At 28.6% G+C, this 18,669-nt stretch overlaps 1 protein-coding gene across 1 annotated transcript in view; it reads right to left on the reverse strand.

The window, feature by feature from the left end:
• Positions 1–4,788: 4,788 nt before the first annotated feature.
• LOC136980939 (cholesterol transporter ABCA5-like) overlaps positions 4,789–18,669 on the reverse strand; it is a 72,296-nt gene continuing 58,415 nt past the window's right edge. Inside the window, exons 22-29 of the mRNA XM_067277137.1 lie at positions 16,730–16,927; positions 16,455–16,658; positions 16,179–16,351; positions 13,254–13,329; positions 12,043–12,260; positions 11,730–11,962; positions 7,889–7,938; positions 4,789–6,709 (exon numbers count right to left, since the gene is read on the reverse strand). Of these exons, the coding sequence (XP_067133238.1) occupies positions 6,662–6,709; positions 7,889–7,938; positions 11,730–11,962; positions 12,043–12,260; positions 13,254–13,329; positions 16,179–16,351; positions 16,455–16,658; positions 16,730–16,927 (1,200 nt within the window). The 3' untranslated portion in view covers positions 4,789–6,661. The remainder of the gene's footprint in view (positions 6,710–7,888; positions 7,939–11,729; positions 11,963–12,042; positions 12,261–13,253; positions 13,330–16,178; positions 16,352–16,454; positions 16,659–16,729; positions 16,928–18,669) is intronic.

The following is an 18,669-nucleotide window of genomic DNA, read 5'->3' on the forward strand; positions in this document are numbered from 1 at the left end:
TTGGATAAATTTAATTCTAAAGTCGAAGAAGCGTTTGAAGTTATAATAGAAAAATCTGATGAAATTATTATTACACAACAGAGCGTGTCAATTCTGTTGCAGAATAGATATATTTTAGATTTAAACAATTATATGTATTGACAAAATAAATATTAAAAATTAAAATAGCATTTCAATTAATAGAACATGAAATATTTCACTTAAAACTGTGTTCCACGAAAATAATAATTTGATATAATTATATGTTTTCGTGTTCGGCATCCGCAGCGCCATCTTTATTTGAAATAATTATTTATATTTTGTAAGAGTATTTTTGTATAAGAATAACGCCCCGCCATCTATCGCCAATACTTTCAATTATTTAAACGTATTTCGGAAATTAGTAAATAAAATATATTTTTAATAAGAAATTTGCTTACATTCTTAAAAAATAACAATAAAAGACAATTATCATAAGTACGGAGCCAATTCGATGTATAAGTAATTTAAACATTTTATTATTTCGAAAATATCAACACAATAATAAATTATATAAGTTATAAATACAGTTTATTGTATAGAAAATATTTTAAATCTATCTATTAAGAAAAATAATTCTAAACATTTATGAGAGAAAGTAAAAAATAAGTGAAATTATTATTTATAATAACGAAAACGAAACACGACATCACTCCGTGTCCTGTTTTCACAACTTCCCATACGTCACAAGTAGTTTGACTAGACACGTTTAAATCGCGTGTTTTTAAAAAAACTAAGAAAAATTTCCCTAACCGTTACAATTTTAAAAGTTTCTATAATAAAATAAAAATTTCAATTCAATAATAGTTTACAATGAAAACATATTAAAATAAAAATATATAAATAAATTCTATACAAATCAAATTTTAGAATAATTATAATATTGCTAAAAATCTGTAATTTATTTATTACTAATATCTACCAATTAATTAAAACACTAATTACAGATAGTCCTCACTTTACGACCGAGTTCCGTTCCGACGATTACGTCGTTAAGTGAATTTGTCGATGAGCGAGTAGCTTGCACCGGGAATGAAGGATCAGCGTCGTAACTAGTCTTTCATGCGCCCGGTGCGAGCTTCTGTAACTATGCCCCAAAACTATGACATAAAACTTGGTCCAGGCCATTTCTACGCCTTCCCACGGTCTACGCCCTGTGCCTGGGCACCGCTAGCACCGCCCTAGTTACGGCACTGTGTAGGATCGTTGTAAAATTATAAAAATTATGCAACAAACTTCAAGTTTATTTATGAAAAGACTATTATAGTACGCTATTAGCCTATTATCAGTGGCGTGCCGTGACATTTGATGATAGGGAAGCTGTGTTTCTGTAAGAAGCAGACTTACAGGGGCAATCAATTGATTGCGCGTCAGGGCCCGTTCGTATTCGTTTGTTCGATAAGCCAGTAAAAACCGTATACTTCTTTAAATGTATTTTTAATAGATTATCCGACGTACTTAATAAATAAGAAAGTTCAATATAATTACCTCCGTTATTAGATTCAATGAATTCCGTATAACCCTTAAATGCCAATTCTTGCTTTGAGAAAAAACATATAGCATCTATTAATTTAGATATATCCATTAATCGTAATTATCTCGTTATAATTTTCAATATTTATTTTATATTGTCTACCAATGTTAAATTCTATTCTATTTTGATTTCCAAATTCCTTCAATTTTACGAAAGAATCGTCATTCGTCATAAATTTTATTGTCAAAATGTCGAAATTTTTTTTGTCGACGTATTTATATTTAATTTAGGCATTGGTCTTTCTCTTTTAATAATATTTTCTTTTTCATTATATGGTCTTGAGCCAAAACTTTTTTAAAATAAATTTTTGAATCGCTAGCCACGATATAAGGACTAAAATTAAAATTATAAAAAAACTGACTTGGTAAAACAAAATGTGTGATGAATATACACGCCTAGTACAAAAAATTCTTCAATTGTACGAATATACTTTTAATGAAACTTATAATTAAATATAACTTTGTGAAGAAACGTACATAAAAATAACAAAATATTCTTTACTTTTTAAATCTTAAAACAATCCACTTAGTGAAATAGCTCCCTACGAGTGGCTAATGAATGGAATCAGAGACGTCCTGGTAGGTGTGTGCGTGCCAAATCCCGAGGGTACCGATACCGGTCGATGTCAAATGCCTCTTTTGTCGCTCACTAGTATTTATCAAAGGACGCGACGAGGTTGTTGTAGATTTTAAACGTTTCTCACCATAGCTGTAAAAATCTAAATACGTTAAACTCAACAGATTGTCCGTCGTTCGTTTTCTAACTAATTCGTTTTAGGACCGAGTGTACACGGAAATTTCCAAAATTTACAACTTTTCGGACACTCTCGTTGAACTGGAAAAATTTCTGTCTTTATTACATCTAATATTACGAAGAGATCAGACCCTACTGTACTCGGCAAGAGATTGGTTCAGTTAAGCTTGTGTTTAAGTAAAATTTCGGCTCTTTCGTCAGGGTTTTATTTATGTTTCTAATTCCCTAATCGCTTAATTATTTAACTACTTCTTAAATAGAAATAAGTCGAAACCAGTTACTTTATACTCGAATATCTGTACTCTTAGGAAAGAAGTGGAAAGAAATTTTTATGACAACGGATACATAAATCGAAAATTTAAAGTAAATAAATTCTAAAGCTTTTTTTGTATCATTGTACGTCCCATTCATCAAATTTGGTTGTAAATGATGCTGCCAAAGTAACAGTTAATTTTTAACACTGTACTAGAATTGTACACGTTTTTTCTGCACCCCCTTACAAATGGGACGTACTAAATCGTAATATCACCGGTTTCACATTGAAATCCGTAAGTAATATAAGATGGGAGAGCGGAATAAACGCGGAATAAACATATCAAATATTTTAATGGATTTTTTTAAACTCCTGTCAACTATACAGAACTATCATAAAAACGTGCCAGTAAACTTCTATCGGTTGGGTTATCATTGAAAGCCTTAATGAATGCAGACAAGTTTGGTTTTTTCCTACAAATAATCAACACATCGTCAACATTTTCAAAAATTGTAATCCAGTTTGAAGAATCTTGTTAATTGCATATTTTCACGACGTGCAAGTATTTAAAATTTTTGTAATTTGCATTCTTTTAACAAGCATTCCATTGCTTCAAAGACTGGTTTGTCGGTAATTACATATTTTGTTTTGGTAAGCATATATACATGAAATAATTAACTTTTATCTTACTTTTAATAAGTTTTAAACAAAATATTTAAAAATTACTAAACTAGTAAAATTAGGCTAAATATTCAAAAGAAATAGAAAATGACTAAAGTGACTGTTACTAGTTGATATTTCGATTAAAAATACAATCAAGTGGTTAAAATTTAGGCCTAACTCCAAACATTACAAATCATAAATTTGAAAAGGGCATGCACTAAGATATCATATGACGTTATAATCTTATATAAGAAGTAAAAGAACTGATTTTGTAAAACAAAACTACTGAACAAACTTCTAGTTACTTCTTTTAATTGAAATTAACCTTTCGAAATTCGAACGTACGGTACTATGTATAGCGAAAAAAACAACACGAGACTCTACACCAGTGTTTTTCAATCTTTTTTGTCACAGAGCACACTTGAACCTACAAGTATCAAGGTTTCCTGTGGAACAAAAGCAAAAGGCAGTTTCTGCCCGGTTATACATCGCCAAAAAGAAAGATTGTATTTTTCATTATTTATTAACACAAAGCAATTTACTATAATTTCTAATAAATAATTAAAGTTCTTAAAAAATTTTATTTATTTTTTGGTTTATTATAATTGAACATTTAACAAAACATCTGATTTAAGAAAAGCAATTAACATTCAGTCTTAATTTGCATTTAAAAATGGCACAATAATTGCCTTTAGAAACCTGCCCAATGTTTCCTGCTATTTCTATGTTAAAATAATTTGAACTAAATATGGATAATTATACACACACATTTGACTTAAATAAAATTTAATTTTAAATGAAATAACCCAGTTTTATGTACTGTACATATAATTTTGCTTGTGAATATATGTTTTTTACCACATTATGTATAGGTTTATTTATTATAACAATGAAAAACTCGTATAATCAATTTAACAGGGTTTTAATTTTTACACGCATACTTATTCTTTTTAGGGCTTCTCTCAAAAATAATTTATTTAATAACGTTCAAAAATTTTCACGGCATACTGGTTGAAAATAGCTGCTCTACACAGCACTAAGTCGGTCATGTGAATAAAACACGCCCTGGCCTGTTATTTTCGTTGACCTCTGTCAGCATGTAACATCTCTGACGTATTTCCTGAGAAGTTTTCAGACTCCAAAGAAACCACGGATCACAGTTTGATACACATTTCATTTGTCATGTTTCCGATAATACCTTAACATTGTACAACAAAACTCGCCGACTTTAGATTTGATAACGACGGTTTTCCTCACCAAAATACTTGTCTCAAAATCAATTAAATTTTAATTTGAATGCCATGTTTTGTTTGTGTCTTTTTACTTTGGATTGTGAACATTCTAAACCACGATTAAATACACACGAAACATATTCGCAGAATAATAAACGACGTCTGAATGGTCGAGGGCGTAAGGCCTAATCTGTTGCTCTGGGGATCCGGGTTTGAGTTTGAGTCAGTTGAAAAATTTTACCAGTTCTGGATATTTTGATTTTGTCCCTATTGTGATTTGACTGAACTCGCGACGAGCATGGAAAGTGTGCGGAGTTAAAAATATAAACAAAATATATCATCAAAGTATATTTTATTCACAATAAAATTGAAACAGTATTTTAAATTTAACAACATACAATAAGATGCAACAATTACATATATTTACTGTAAATAAATATTTGTATGATTTTTGTAAACAGTTTATCGATGTGTTAAATAAGTTCCTGCTTTGTGAGATCGAATATACAGGCTATGTATATAAATATGAATAATTTATGACAATGACTTTTAGAAGTACAATAATACATCATTTTGATTTTTTTTAAATAAATGGACTAGAATTTTAACAACGGTAACAACAGCATAAAACTGTATAATCACATAAAAAATAACAATATAATAATTGTAATTTATGTACGCTTCGATGGCATGTGTGTTTAGCATAAAATTATTTATTATATGTACTGTACAAAATGTATTTTAACGATATATAATTTTGGAAAATAATACTATTTACCATTTCAAAAATAATTTCTGGCCACTATTTAATATCACAATAAAAAATATAAAAATTCACAGGATCTATTCATAATACTAATTGCGGGTGTGATCATTATAACAGGCAATATCTAGTTTTATACATGTTAGACTCAAAGAGCAATAAAACGACTAGGAGTTGTGGCTTTACACAAACAGCCACAAAAAATTTTGTCCTGGCTGCTTATAGAGCCACAATATGTTCTGGTCATTTTTTCCTTTCATTAAGAGTTTTCGATCTTCAAGACTTATACATATTTGTTATGGTCAATGGTGTGAGTATACGAAATCATGTGAATAGCATTCATGATATTTACAAATTGTGTTTGGCAATGACCTAAACAGATAGGGCAGGGATGTCAATTAACAATATTGGTAATGCATTAAGATAATAATGCCCTAGAGCTGTTTTCAACTTAACTTAGCAGTTGTCAAAACAGACTAAACTTTTCTCGAGTTGTAGAGGAAGATAGGTAAAAACTAAAATAATTAACCATTATTGGTACCCCTTTCTCTGTTTTGCATATCCTCCTCTTTAATTGGGAGAAAAATGGTTTGGTCTGTTTTGACAAGTGCCAAGTTGAAAAGGCTATACAGTAGACTTTAGTTATTTATCACATAGGCCTATACCATCTTATCTGGGCAATAAGAAAAGCAATTTAGTCCCTACACTAGAGTTTATGCCCTATTTAGGCTTACATTCATTCTTATTTTTAAACGTTGGAATCCTTGAAGATCCCCAAAAAGTATATTGTAGATGCCAATGTTATGTAACTAAATAAATGATCCTTAATCAAAGATTTGCAATGCTCTAGAAAAAAAAATGAACCACAAAAAACCTGCTACATTTATATTCAAAAATAACCAATGATTGACTATCATTCTTGTCAATGCCCAGTCATTGTCAACAATACTGGTTTGAAAAGACTATGATAGCTGGTGAGAGATGTGAATGTTTAATGTGTTTGGACAATGATGTGAACATTGGTCAAAGACATCATTGTCGTGTTACTTTGGGCATTCACATAAATAAAAGAACATTTGTATCATTTATGCAACTCACACCATTGACCATCACACATTAAAATATATTTCTTCACTACAATATAATCACATTTACAACAATATGGTATATACTTGTATGTGTAAATTTAAAATATATGATTCTTATTCAAAGTGTGTTTGTAGAAATTTAAAGTATTCATTAATATTTTCAAAATCTTCACGTTAGAAGCCACAAGAAATGTTAAATGGTCATTTTAAAACTTACTTTAAAAAAAAATTTTGTAGAAATATTTTTCAGCAGTAATTAGAAGATTATGGATTTAAAAATAATTCTTGCTTCACAATATTGAATGTAGGCATTTATGTTCATACTCAATCTTCAAATAAATAACATTATAATTCATTTTATTCATCTTTTTCTACTTCTTGTTCTTTAGCAAATTCCAGGAAAACCTGAAAATTGTAATTATTTTTTTAAAATATATTTTGGAACATAATGTTTATAATTAGAATTTTATTTAAAATTCAGAATTTTCCAATAATTTATAGAGTATTGCCACTTTTGAAGAGTTTATATTTAGTATAGCTTGAATAAAAATTGTAATATCTGTGTTTTACTTGACTACATTTTTTTTGAAATTTCAAAAACTAATTAAATTTTTAATGAGTCAATAAAATAAAATAACTTAAAATTATTTCCTACAATTTCACTTTTGTTTAAAAGTTTGTCATTTACATTAATAAGGCAAACTGTAACCCTTCAGAAATATATGCTTTAACGAAGAGATACTCAACAATTAAATGTTTTTATATACAGTAGCATAACTAAATATAAGAGAGAGCCCAAATTAGGACATGCCAACCTACATTTACCCCTGGTTCTATTGTAGATGGTAGCCTCTAGTACTACAACTTTTTTCAAATCTTTTCCTGTACTTATTTTCTTTTATTTATTTACAAAGGGTGCTTGGGCTCTTTGGTTACACTACTGTATACACAAAGACAAATTGAGCATTTAGTGTAAATAGAATTAGAAAATAATCTCAAAATTGAAATATACACATACTTGTACTTTATAATTGTTTTTAGAAAACAGATAATTGAGATCAACTTTTTGATAAAAAATATAATTAAATAATTTTTAAAATTATATATTCTATATAAAGTATTAAGTTTTAAATGAAAATAAAAACGTTAAATATGAATATAATAGAAGTTGTATTAAATTATATAAGATATCGTATTTAAAACTACATTTTTTGTTAGCCCCTACAATGACCAATTGCAAAAAGTAAAAGCACATGCACAAAAGATTAAAAACAGTTGCTCTTCTGTATAAGACACTCTAATATTGTTCTTTCTATTTTTCTTATCTCAAATTTATAGTGTAAGCTTTAATTTTTGATTATAAAATATGCAATTAGAATAAAAAATATCTTTCATGATCATTATGTTGTAAGACTCATATTTTTATATAAAATTAAATCAAATATCAATGAACTATATTTATATAAGTATGTTCATAGTGTTTATAAAGAATAAATACATAAGTATAAACAAACTTTAAATACATATATACAAACTTTGTTAAATTATCTGTACATATACTGGGTAGATAATATAACAACTTACTTGTTCAAGTGTTGTTTGACTGAAGTTATACTCTTCAAAAAATGCTTTTGCTGAAAGTAAAATTTTACAAATTACAAGTGGTATATTTTAGAATAAAATTTAAGTTTTATTTTAAATTTTATCATTTATAATATCTAGTTATAAATATCCTATAACCAAACAAACATTTTAAAAGTTAACACTCTGAATATAATCATTATTTTCGGCATGTTTTACTTAAAGAAAAAAATATTTGGTAATTTTTTCCTGTTAATTTTATTATTGAAAGAAAAACATAATATTCAAATTTGGCTTATCATTACTTAAAATTATAATTTTAAGTAATATAATTGAATAATTTTGTTTGAAACTATTTTATGAATTAGTTTTTCAATTTCTTCAAGAAATTTGTAAGCATTCTATACCAGAAAATTATATATTCTTTAATTTGGATAAAAATAAAACAAATATATCTTCTTATTAATTTATCGATATGAGGTATCAGCTTCAATATTGTTCATTATGGACATATTTTAATCTGAAGTATGAACAGCCAACAAAACTGTCCGACGATAAATATAACACCACGTCACTCATCCTCATCTCTATAGATTTATAGTCTGTTATGTAAGATTGAAACACAAAAATTCGTGTTTTCATGGATAATAAATGGTTAGCTTAATCTTTAGATTCACAGAGATAATTCTGACTATTAATTCACAAGCTGATTATTTTTATTATGAAATTCAGTACTTATATTAAAAACCAAGGTAAAATGTTTTAAACACATTTGAAAGTTATTTTGTTAACTGTAAATAAGTGTATAAATGTCTAGGCCAGGGATGGCAAACCTATGGCATGCGTGCCCAAAGTGGCACGTAAGAGAAATCATCTGGCACGTAATGTATCATATGATTTCTGTCTTTTTCAATCATTCTTTCTGTTTATCACCTGATCATCTTTTTTTTCAATCAGATTTTTTATATTTATTTGAATTAAAGCGTATTCGTTTAATTTCTTTAAATATCATTATTCGAACGCATTAACATCTTTAAAGCTAAGTATGCTTACAATATGGCACGTGGACTCAAAAAGGTTCGCCATCCCTGGTCTAGGCAATCGTCTGGGATTACTTGAGTGGAGTACAATTTATGTGAAATTTCATTTTACATAATACCTTGTGACTTAACTCCCACATAAAACAAGACCATACTGTTATTTTAAAAAGTAATTTAAAACTTAACTTTTACATTATAACAATAATAGATAATGAAAGATTTATAAGAATTAAAATATGTATAAATGATAGCCGTTGATGACAATTGTAGAATTTACATTACTCTGAATATAACATTACATTTCTAATAATTTTTGAAAAATCCATTTATATATTTAAATAATTTAATAATATCAGTTAGCTTAAATAAAAACATCAAATGAAATGAGCAATTATTTATTATGACATCATCGCCATGCCGAGCTACAATTTTTGCTCCATCTCAAATTACAGTAGTAGTGTCTTGTTCCTGTACATCATACTTTTCCTTTAACAATAGAGTTGTGCTAGTCATCTATCTAACACCTTTCAGGGGAAAATTTTTGAAGTAAAATTTAAAACTTGGCTGACGTATTTAATTTTTTAAAAAAATACATAAAAATATCACAAATATATACAAACTTCTGAAATAAAATAGCATGACTTATATAACATATTTATATTATTACACATAAATAATAATGTGTGTATATATATTGGGCAGCAATTTGAAAAAATTATACATCTATAAATTCCAACTGTCATCTATTCGTCTGCCTGTCTTTCCTTAAACTCAAGAACAGAGTTAGATAGATGAAAGACAAGACCAAATATGGAGAGCTTAGAGGCAGGAGGTCCAAATTAACTATATACAAACTGGTTTGAACTGGAAGTCATATTATTTCTTTTACTTGTTTGTTTGTTTTATTAAGTTATGCCAATGCAACACTTGGGCGATCTACATAGGGAGAATGCCTTCTGGGAGATCTTTTTAAGGGTAACTGGCTTCTATTTAGACATTACAGACGTAGAGAAAACCCAGAAAACTCCACATGGCCAGCCCATCCTGGTGAGACGCAAACCCATGACCAAACTCCCAGTGTTTGGGGAATGAAACAGCTTGGCCATGTCGTGTTATTTCAATTTAAAAAATTTCCCCCTGAAAGGAGTTAGATAATGACCAGCAAGATTCTGTTGTTAACAGAAGAAGTATGATGTACAGGGCAAGACACTACTAATTTGATGTGGAAAATATATTTTTTAAATTAAAAAATTATTAAAACTATGATTAAAAATTGCAGTCCAGCATTGTGATGATTTCACAATAATTACTTCTTAGTTAATTGCATAATATTAATGTAGGACCAATAATGAATAGATTAACTTAAATTCTACACTATAAATAATATAATGACTAACATTACACATGAATATTTAAATTTAGGATATTTTAGATAATTAAAATATGTAAGTAAAATTTATCAAAAAATTATATTAAATTATAAGTATGCTACAGTGTCAGATTTCATTAATAATTAAAAATGTAATTACTGAAGAATAATCATTTTCTTTGATTAAAAAAATGTTGTTTCTGAAAAATTAAATAAAATTGTACAGGTACTCCTTACTTTACGACCGAGTTCCGTTTCAATGACTACGTCGTTAAGCAAATTGGTCGATAAGTGAGGAACTTACGCTGGGGTTTGTTGTAAAATTATACAAATTATGCAACAAACTACAAATTTATTCATAAAAAGACTATTATAGTACGCTATTAGTTTATTATAGTACTATAAGACAATTGTAGTATGTGCAAGCCTATTATAGTACGCTTAGTGCACATGTCACCATTCGCCACTGATCAACACTCAAGCTGAGAAAGGGGATTCCCCAAATTGCAGGTCGAAACTCAATTGGTCGTAAGTGCGAGTGGTCGTTAAGGAGATAGGTCGTAAAGTGAGGAGTACCTGTATTCATTGAAATAAAAAATTAATTATTTAATTAGAGAAATTAATATTTAACAAGTTTATATATCTGTTTTTATTTTAACTTAAATGTTATTTTAAAGTTTATTATATCTGATTATAAAAATGCAATAAAAATTATAAAGCTGAATGACAATTGTTTTTTAAAACATTTGAAATAAGATAAAATCTATATTAAAAATTTTTGATTGATTATTTTAGTTTTGACAAGTGTTTAAATTTGTATTCTGCATTTCTTATTCTATTTGGGAAATAATTTTAATTTGCTAATTAATTTTCAACATACATAAACTTTCATCTACAAATTTTACAATTGATGAGTGCATTTAATGAAAACATTTCTCAAACTTTCTGCACAAAATAAGTGCAGTAATGCTTCTGTAAATTATCTGATAATCTTTAATTTTGCAACTACTAATTGGCTTATTTTATCAAGAGTTAGTTTTAACAGAGTAAAAAAATATTCTGACTGAACTATCATATTCATAAGAAGATAATGGAAGTGAAAAAAATATCATCACCATTCAGAAACATGATTTACTTCCAATTTGCTCTTTAATTGTCATTTATCATCTTTTTAAAATTAAACCATTACATAATCCATAAAGTAGTTTTAGTTGAAATAAAATTCATCATAATTAATTGCTAAATTTAACTGATTTTTACAAGAATAAGCTGTTTATTCATACTTCACAGAAATAATGCAATGTTTTTTTTAAAAGGATGTTAAGTAAAAATTTAAACTAGACTTTCACTTTTAACTTATTTACAGAATAATCTTCATTCAACTTGATCAAATGATTCATTCATATATCATTTTCATATTAAAACATAAACATACCTTTTTCAAGACAACCAAAAATGTTGGCCAGAGATGAATTACATTGTGGAATGCAATAAGTTAACCTTTCACAAAATTCTTCTTTAATAATGCACAAAGGAAAGTTTTTCTGAATAAATTCTTTCACATTATCTTTATTAACATATGAACCATCTTCATTCTTTTTAATTTTGATATCCAATGTATATCCGATTCCATACTTGTTTTTTAAATGCTGAATTGATCCCAAACATCTATAAATTATTTTTAAATAGTAATTATTATATTGTTAAAATATTGTCATTAATTAAATAAAATTAGTTTGTTCATATACCTAAGGGTCCCTTTTACCATAATTCCCACTTCAGTGCATAAAGTATCAGCTTCTTCCATAGAATGAGTTGTGAATAGTATGCTGCGGTTTCCATTGGGAGGAAACATTGTTTGAATGATTTCCCATAAATAACGTTTGGCTTGTGGATCCAGGCCAGTAGAAGGTTCATCTAACAATACAGCTGTTGGTCTGCCAAGAATACTAATTATGAAGCAAACCTGAAATGAAAATTATTTTTTTACATCTTTCAAAAAAATATTTGCCTATTTTAATATCTTAATATTTGTGTGAGAACCCAGACTTCAACAAAAAATAACACAATTTTGTCGTACATATTTTGATAACTGTCATTGATATTTGTCATCTACTATCTGAGAACATCTCATTTTGCATGTTCTCGACGGCAAAAGCGATGCTTTTCCGTGATCTTTTAACCTCCTGGCCTTGCTACCAATTTTAATATAAAAACTGATGACCCAATGAGTCAGTCATCGCCAGTGCCTTGAATGAGTTAGTTAGTTTAGTGCCTCCTATATCACTTTCTCCATCTACAGATATTACCTACTTCTCATATGCAGATCTCATCTACTCCGATAACAGATATCACCTATTCCACAAAAAGGATATTACCTATTCCATGAATTGCCTGTTCCACAATGAAGATATCATCAATTCCCTGAATTGCCTATTCTCCAAACTGATCCTATCATCAACCTGTCCACATAACCCTACTACTGAAGATGACTCTCATAGTTGGAATGTTTTGATAGAACAATCCATCAGGTATTTATCCTCACACGAATTATCATGTAAATGCTCTCTCTCACACACCTATGGTATGGATCAGTTAATTCAATATATTACGATGTATGTATCATGTAACCTTTTTCTTTGCAATTAAACAGTTATTTGGTTGTTAAACCTAGTATCTGAGTGCTTTACTTCTCTTGTGCTGTCTCATAGTCATCCATCTGAAATCCGATTGCCTATGCACACGATCGCTCGCATGCAATAACTAACAAAAACAAAACACTGTCACAGCTTCTGCGTTGACACAGTGGTGTCGTCCTGACAAGGCAACCAAAGAAGTGCCAACCCTCTGGTCACATTATGTAAGAGAATAAAATATAAGATTAATAAATTTTAAATAAAATACGTATTATAAATTTTATTTGTATAATTAAATTTAGAAGTCTTATATATTTAGTTACCTTTCTTTTGGTTCCACCAGAAAGAGTTCTTATTTTATTCTTAGCAAATTTTTCTATGTGAAGAAGATTCAACAACCTAGAAAAATAATTATAAATAACTGAAAAAAATGATCGCAGTCAAATATTATAAACATTTTTGTCTAATATTATTTGATTTTCATACATCTTACTTTCTAATTTACATAAATAGCAACAACATGTGAATTGACTTAAATCTTCCATTTAAAAAAATATTAAAACCTTAAATTAAACAAAAAGATAAAAGTTCAGATTTTGGTGATAAAGTTTTTCAACATAAAAATTATGGCAATAACTAATTTATTTGCTCAAATATTTTTGATATGTACAAAAATGTTTCATCAAATAAATATTTTCTGCCATGATTTCTATGTTTAAAACTTTTATCATCAAAGAATAACTGTTTCCTTTGTTTCAACTCGGTAACGAATTTGCTATTATTATTTCTTATTTCCTGAAAATGGCCAGCAATAAATAACTTACACTTATAAACACGCACATATGCAGAGAGAAAGAGAGAAATAAAATAATAATGATACTATTCTAGGTGATGATGGAAATGTTAGGTGCTAATTGTAATTTTTTTTTAATGTCTGTTCAACAGATTAATCTTCTTTCATATTAAATTAATGTCTAAAAAAATTATATTAGTTTATTATTAGTTTTATTACACTTGTAAGAATGATATTTTGCTCAGAAATTTTTAATGTAATATTAAAACTTGAATATGTTAGACTATTTTGTTAGTATTAAAATCATTAACAAATAAATCTTCAACACAAACCTAATAACCGGAGCAAGTTAATTAATTTTCTATGGCTTTTGCTCCAACAAGTGAACGATGGTAAATTACACGATCAAGTGCTAGAGTTAGCGCATTTAATTTGTTATGGATCATTGTTTCAATTTGCAGGAAACACGTATGCACAAGGTAAGGGAGTACCCACGGGTAGCGCCGTATCAGGGGACATTTGTGAATTGGTCATAAGAAAATTAGAAGAGAGGATAATTCCAAAGTTCAGCCAGAACATCATTATGTATAGAAGATATGTAGATGACGTCTTAATACTATGGAAGAAAGACCCGGACGTCGTTTCATTCCTACAACAGATGAATGACAACAGTTATGGCCTTACTATAGAGATGGAACAACATAGCAATAAGGCAGTGCACTTTCTGGACATAGGCATTCAAATAGCAAAAAACGGGATACACACAGCAGTATACAGGAAGGCCACAGGCAGCTCAAATTACATACCAGTGGATTCTTGTGACCCGTATGGGTATAAGATGGTGGCATTCAGGTCCCTGGTTAAAAGGGTGCACATCCACAGTGCCACACAGGAAGCGTTATGGCATGAAATGGAATACTTGCAGGAAGTGGCGAAAGAGCATGGGTACAGTGAATTGGTACAGCAACTAGAAAGGAATTATGTAAATGGCAGCAATCCTGATCCACCGGATAATAGGAATAATGAGAAAGCAGCAAAAAATATCGTACCTCTTTCGTACAACCCGATCTTAGCACCTTTATATAGAAAAATTGCGAAAAGACAAGGGTTCAACATAGCATACAGGCGATGCCCATCTATGCTTCAACTACTACGAAATGATAAGGATAGACCAAATAGGGACATACTTCCTGGGGTATATGCTATCCCACTAACGGATAATAGATGCAATAGGGAATTGTGTACATTGGATCCACCAAAAGAGTGGTGAAAGTAAGATGGAAAGAGCACCAGAAGGACATTATACATGGGAGAGCTACCACCTCATTGACGGTTTATGCATCGGATCCGGAAATCATCCCGGACTTCAAGGCCGCGAAACTACTGGCTACCACTAAGCATGCTGATCAAATTCGATGGTTAGAGCAAATGGAAATTTATAAAGCCTTCCAATCATATCAGCCGATAAATGCAAAGGACGAGATGAAGTTATCGCTAGCATGGCAGGCCCTACTGCAAAGTGCATAGACAGAGTAAAGGAAAGGAAAGATGCTGCTGGTCTTTTTATTGAAGGGTTTGAGCTGTTTAAGTTTTTTAAGATTTATAAAGTGAACTTGGGAAGCATTTTTTCGGGTAAAGGTTCTACAGAAGCTAATGGAATAATTTTGAATTTTCGAATGGCACGCGATTGGGAGTATTCGATTTGTCAAACACTGATTGGAAGAGAATTTAGGCTTGAGAATGGACCCAGAGTGGAGTCCGAAAACGTTCGCCATAGAAAATTAATTAGACTTGCACCGGTTATTAGGTTTGTGTTGAAGATTTGTTTACAACCCGGTGTTTTTAGGAGTTTATCATTAACAAATATGGCCAATTTTGTATTTGATGACTTTCGATATAAGATTTTAACCTTTGATAAGAAATGTTTGTAATCGTAAAATATGGATGACTACCACTTTCACTTTTGAATAATTTTAAAGAAGCAAGCTTATAATATAGAACTCAAACATTCATGACTTTCCAAAATTTCATTTTAGTAAGTTAGATAAAAAGCAAATGAATTCCTCTGTAAAGCTATTCTAACACTACAAAGTACAATTATACTCTACATTTATTATTTATGTTTATTAACAAGATATTAAAATTAACAGATTTTAATAATAGAAGAAGTGAATCCATTAATAAAAAATAGATTTTACATCAAAGGCACGTAAAAAAGCAGATGATAATCCTATCAAGTATTATTATTTTTAAAGAAATAACAGCAGAGTACAGAAATGTTGATAAATAAAAAGAAATTAAAAACCTAGTGTAACAAGTTGCTAATTCAGTAAAAGTCTGTGCTTATCACTGAATTAGCACAATAAAATTAAGTAAATAGAACTCAAAATATAGTATATATATTTTAATAAATATAACTATAGTATATATATTTTTATAATATACGAGTACATACTTTTTACAAATAGAAGGTATCTGTGATCTTGAAATTCCTCTTATTGCAGCATATAAATGAAGGTGTTCTTCAACAGTTAATTTATTCCATAAAGCATCATGTTGTGGACAATATCCAATCTCTTGAAGAGCCTTAGATAGTTCATATGTAATGTCATAACCAGCCAGAGATATCTAAAGTTTGAAGTTCATTTAATTAGTTAAATATTTTTTTAAAATAAAATTTATTTTATTTTTCAAACTTTAAAAAAAAATAATAATAAATTTATAATCATACTTCTCCGTACGTAGGCATTACTTCAGCAGTAATCATTTTAATGACAGTTGTTTTTCCGGCACCATTAGGCCCAAGAAGTCCAAAAATACTACCAGTATCTACACCTAAATTTAAATTTCTCACAGCTACTTTACTAAGAGTATCTTTCAGAGATATTCTTTTTGTATATACTTTACGTAATTGCTTAATAACAATAGCAAAATCCTATCAAATAAAAATAATAATTACGTATTTAAAAAATATTTTAAAAATCTTTGAATCAAACGATAACTCACTTTAGTATCAATTATATTTTGCACCCTTTCTCTTTCATTTTTCACATCATCGTCTTCCTCTTTGGGAAAATCTGAATTACTTTTAATATTCTCAGATTTTTTACGACTAAAACTAAACATATGAGAAATATTTCTTCCCGCTTTAATATTATCCACCACTTTCAATAATAAGAAATATAATATAAATTGAATTGCCATCTGTAAAGACATTAATTTTATTTTAAATTATTAAAAAATTTAATTTCAGAAATTTAGTAAATAATTGAAAAATAAAAAGCTGATCTTCACACTAAGCTATTTGTTAAACTTATTAATTTAAAAAATAAAAAGTTATTTTATATAAAACACTCTAATAATTAACTTCATTTCTATTTTAAAATGTTTCACAGTTAAGATTTAATCAACTGCATTTAAAATTTGAATGTAAAACAGAAAATGAATTATGTCAGATCTTTTAACAATTAATATCTATTTCTCCAAAATTTATTATTAATAGATAATAACTATAATATTATTAAGAAGATAATATATTATTAACTAGCTATTATTATCTATTAATAATAATAAGAAAATAGAAAAATAACTGGTATCGCATATATTTCTGTCAAAACATTATAAATTTATATGAAATTAGTGACTTCATATTAAAATTCAATTTTGGTTGCCAGTTTAATAAATTTAAATGTTATTGAAAATGACAAGTTATTTAATTTGGTTCATCGTAAATCTATTTGCAATAAAATCTCTTGTTTTTTGTACAATTAATGAAACAGCTGGCATCAACAAATGCAATGTTTATAGTATAATATTGCACATTATCATGCACAAAGTAGCTACAGTAGAGCGTCGAAAATCAGAATCAATTGGGGACTGGGGGTGTTCAGATTAGTAATTTGTTCCCATTACCGACTTTGTACAAAAAAATATATTAACCTGTCCGATGTTCAAATTTTTCTCCCTTGCGTGTCGCTTCGTGTTGAATTTTCGTCAATTTTAAGCCTAACGAAAATTTTTATAATAATAATCGAGGCTATCGTATCGTTAAAAATTATTTCTGCATTTTGTACATACAAAATAAATATATTGAAGAATATAAAAAACATGAAAATTATACTTTAGAAGTAAATTTAGTATCAAAAACGTTCGATTCAGCACGACACAGTCCGACTGAAAATCGTTCCGATTACCGGCCATTCCGATTACCGGCGTTCTGATTAATGACTCTCTACTGTATTTATTAACAGCTATGTTAATTGCTTAGTGTTAAAATGTAAAATGCTTAAAACATCATCTGAACATGCTTAGTTTGTTACTTATATATAAATGTTTTATTGTGTTTTAGTTACATTTTATAAAATTGTTGAGATTTTCAGACTAATGCTATAACTCATTATAATTTTTCTCTGTGGTTAAGAATAATTTTTTAAAATTTACATTGTAAATGTTATTTGTAATTAATTTTGTTTTATATATACAGTTGAACTTGGTTATAATGAAAACAGATATAGTGAGTTCACAGTTATAATGAGCAAAACAGCATAGCAATTTTAATTTATGCATATTTCCATACATTTTCTCATGGTTATAACGAGGTACTTCACAGATATACTGAGCAAATTTTCAGTAGTCATGCAAACACAATGAACATTCTTAATTGTTCAAGTAGTAAGAAATATGATACCAAATTCTTAGAACAGATAAAACTGAAAGTGTTACTTAGTTTTATGACCACTAGATAATTACTTTTATGACCTGTATGGATTAAAAGACTATTTATCAATTAACTTTCTGTTTGGAGACCATACCCCTCTTTCTTGACAAACTTCTGGCCCTACTCTGCCAATTTACCTAATCATCACTATGATTGTAAAATTATCTCTAATTAGAAACAAACTCTAATTAAAAATATACTCTAATTAGAAACAAACTCTTATATGAGA

The sequence above is a fragment of the Centruroides vittatus genome, unplaced genomic scaffold (assembly GCF_030686945.1).
Source record: "Centruroides vittatus isolate TY-2023 unplaced genomic scaffold, ASM3068694v2 contig_738, whole genome shotgun sequence".
NCBI lineage: Eukaryota > Metazoa > Arthropoda > Arachnida > Scorpiones > Buthidae > Centruroides > Centruroides vittatus.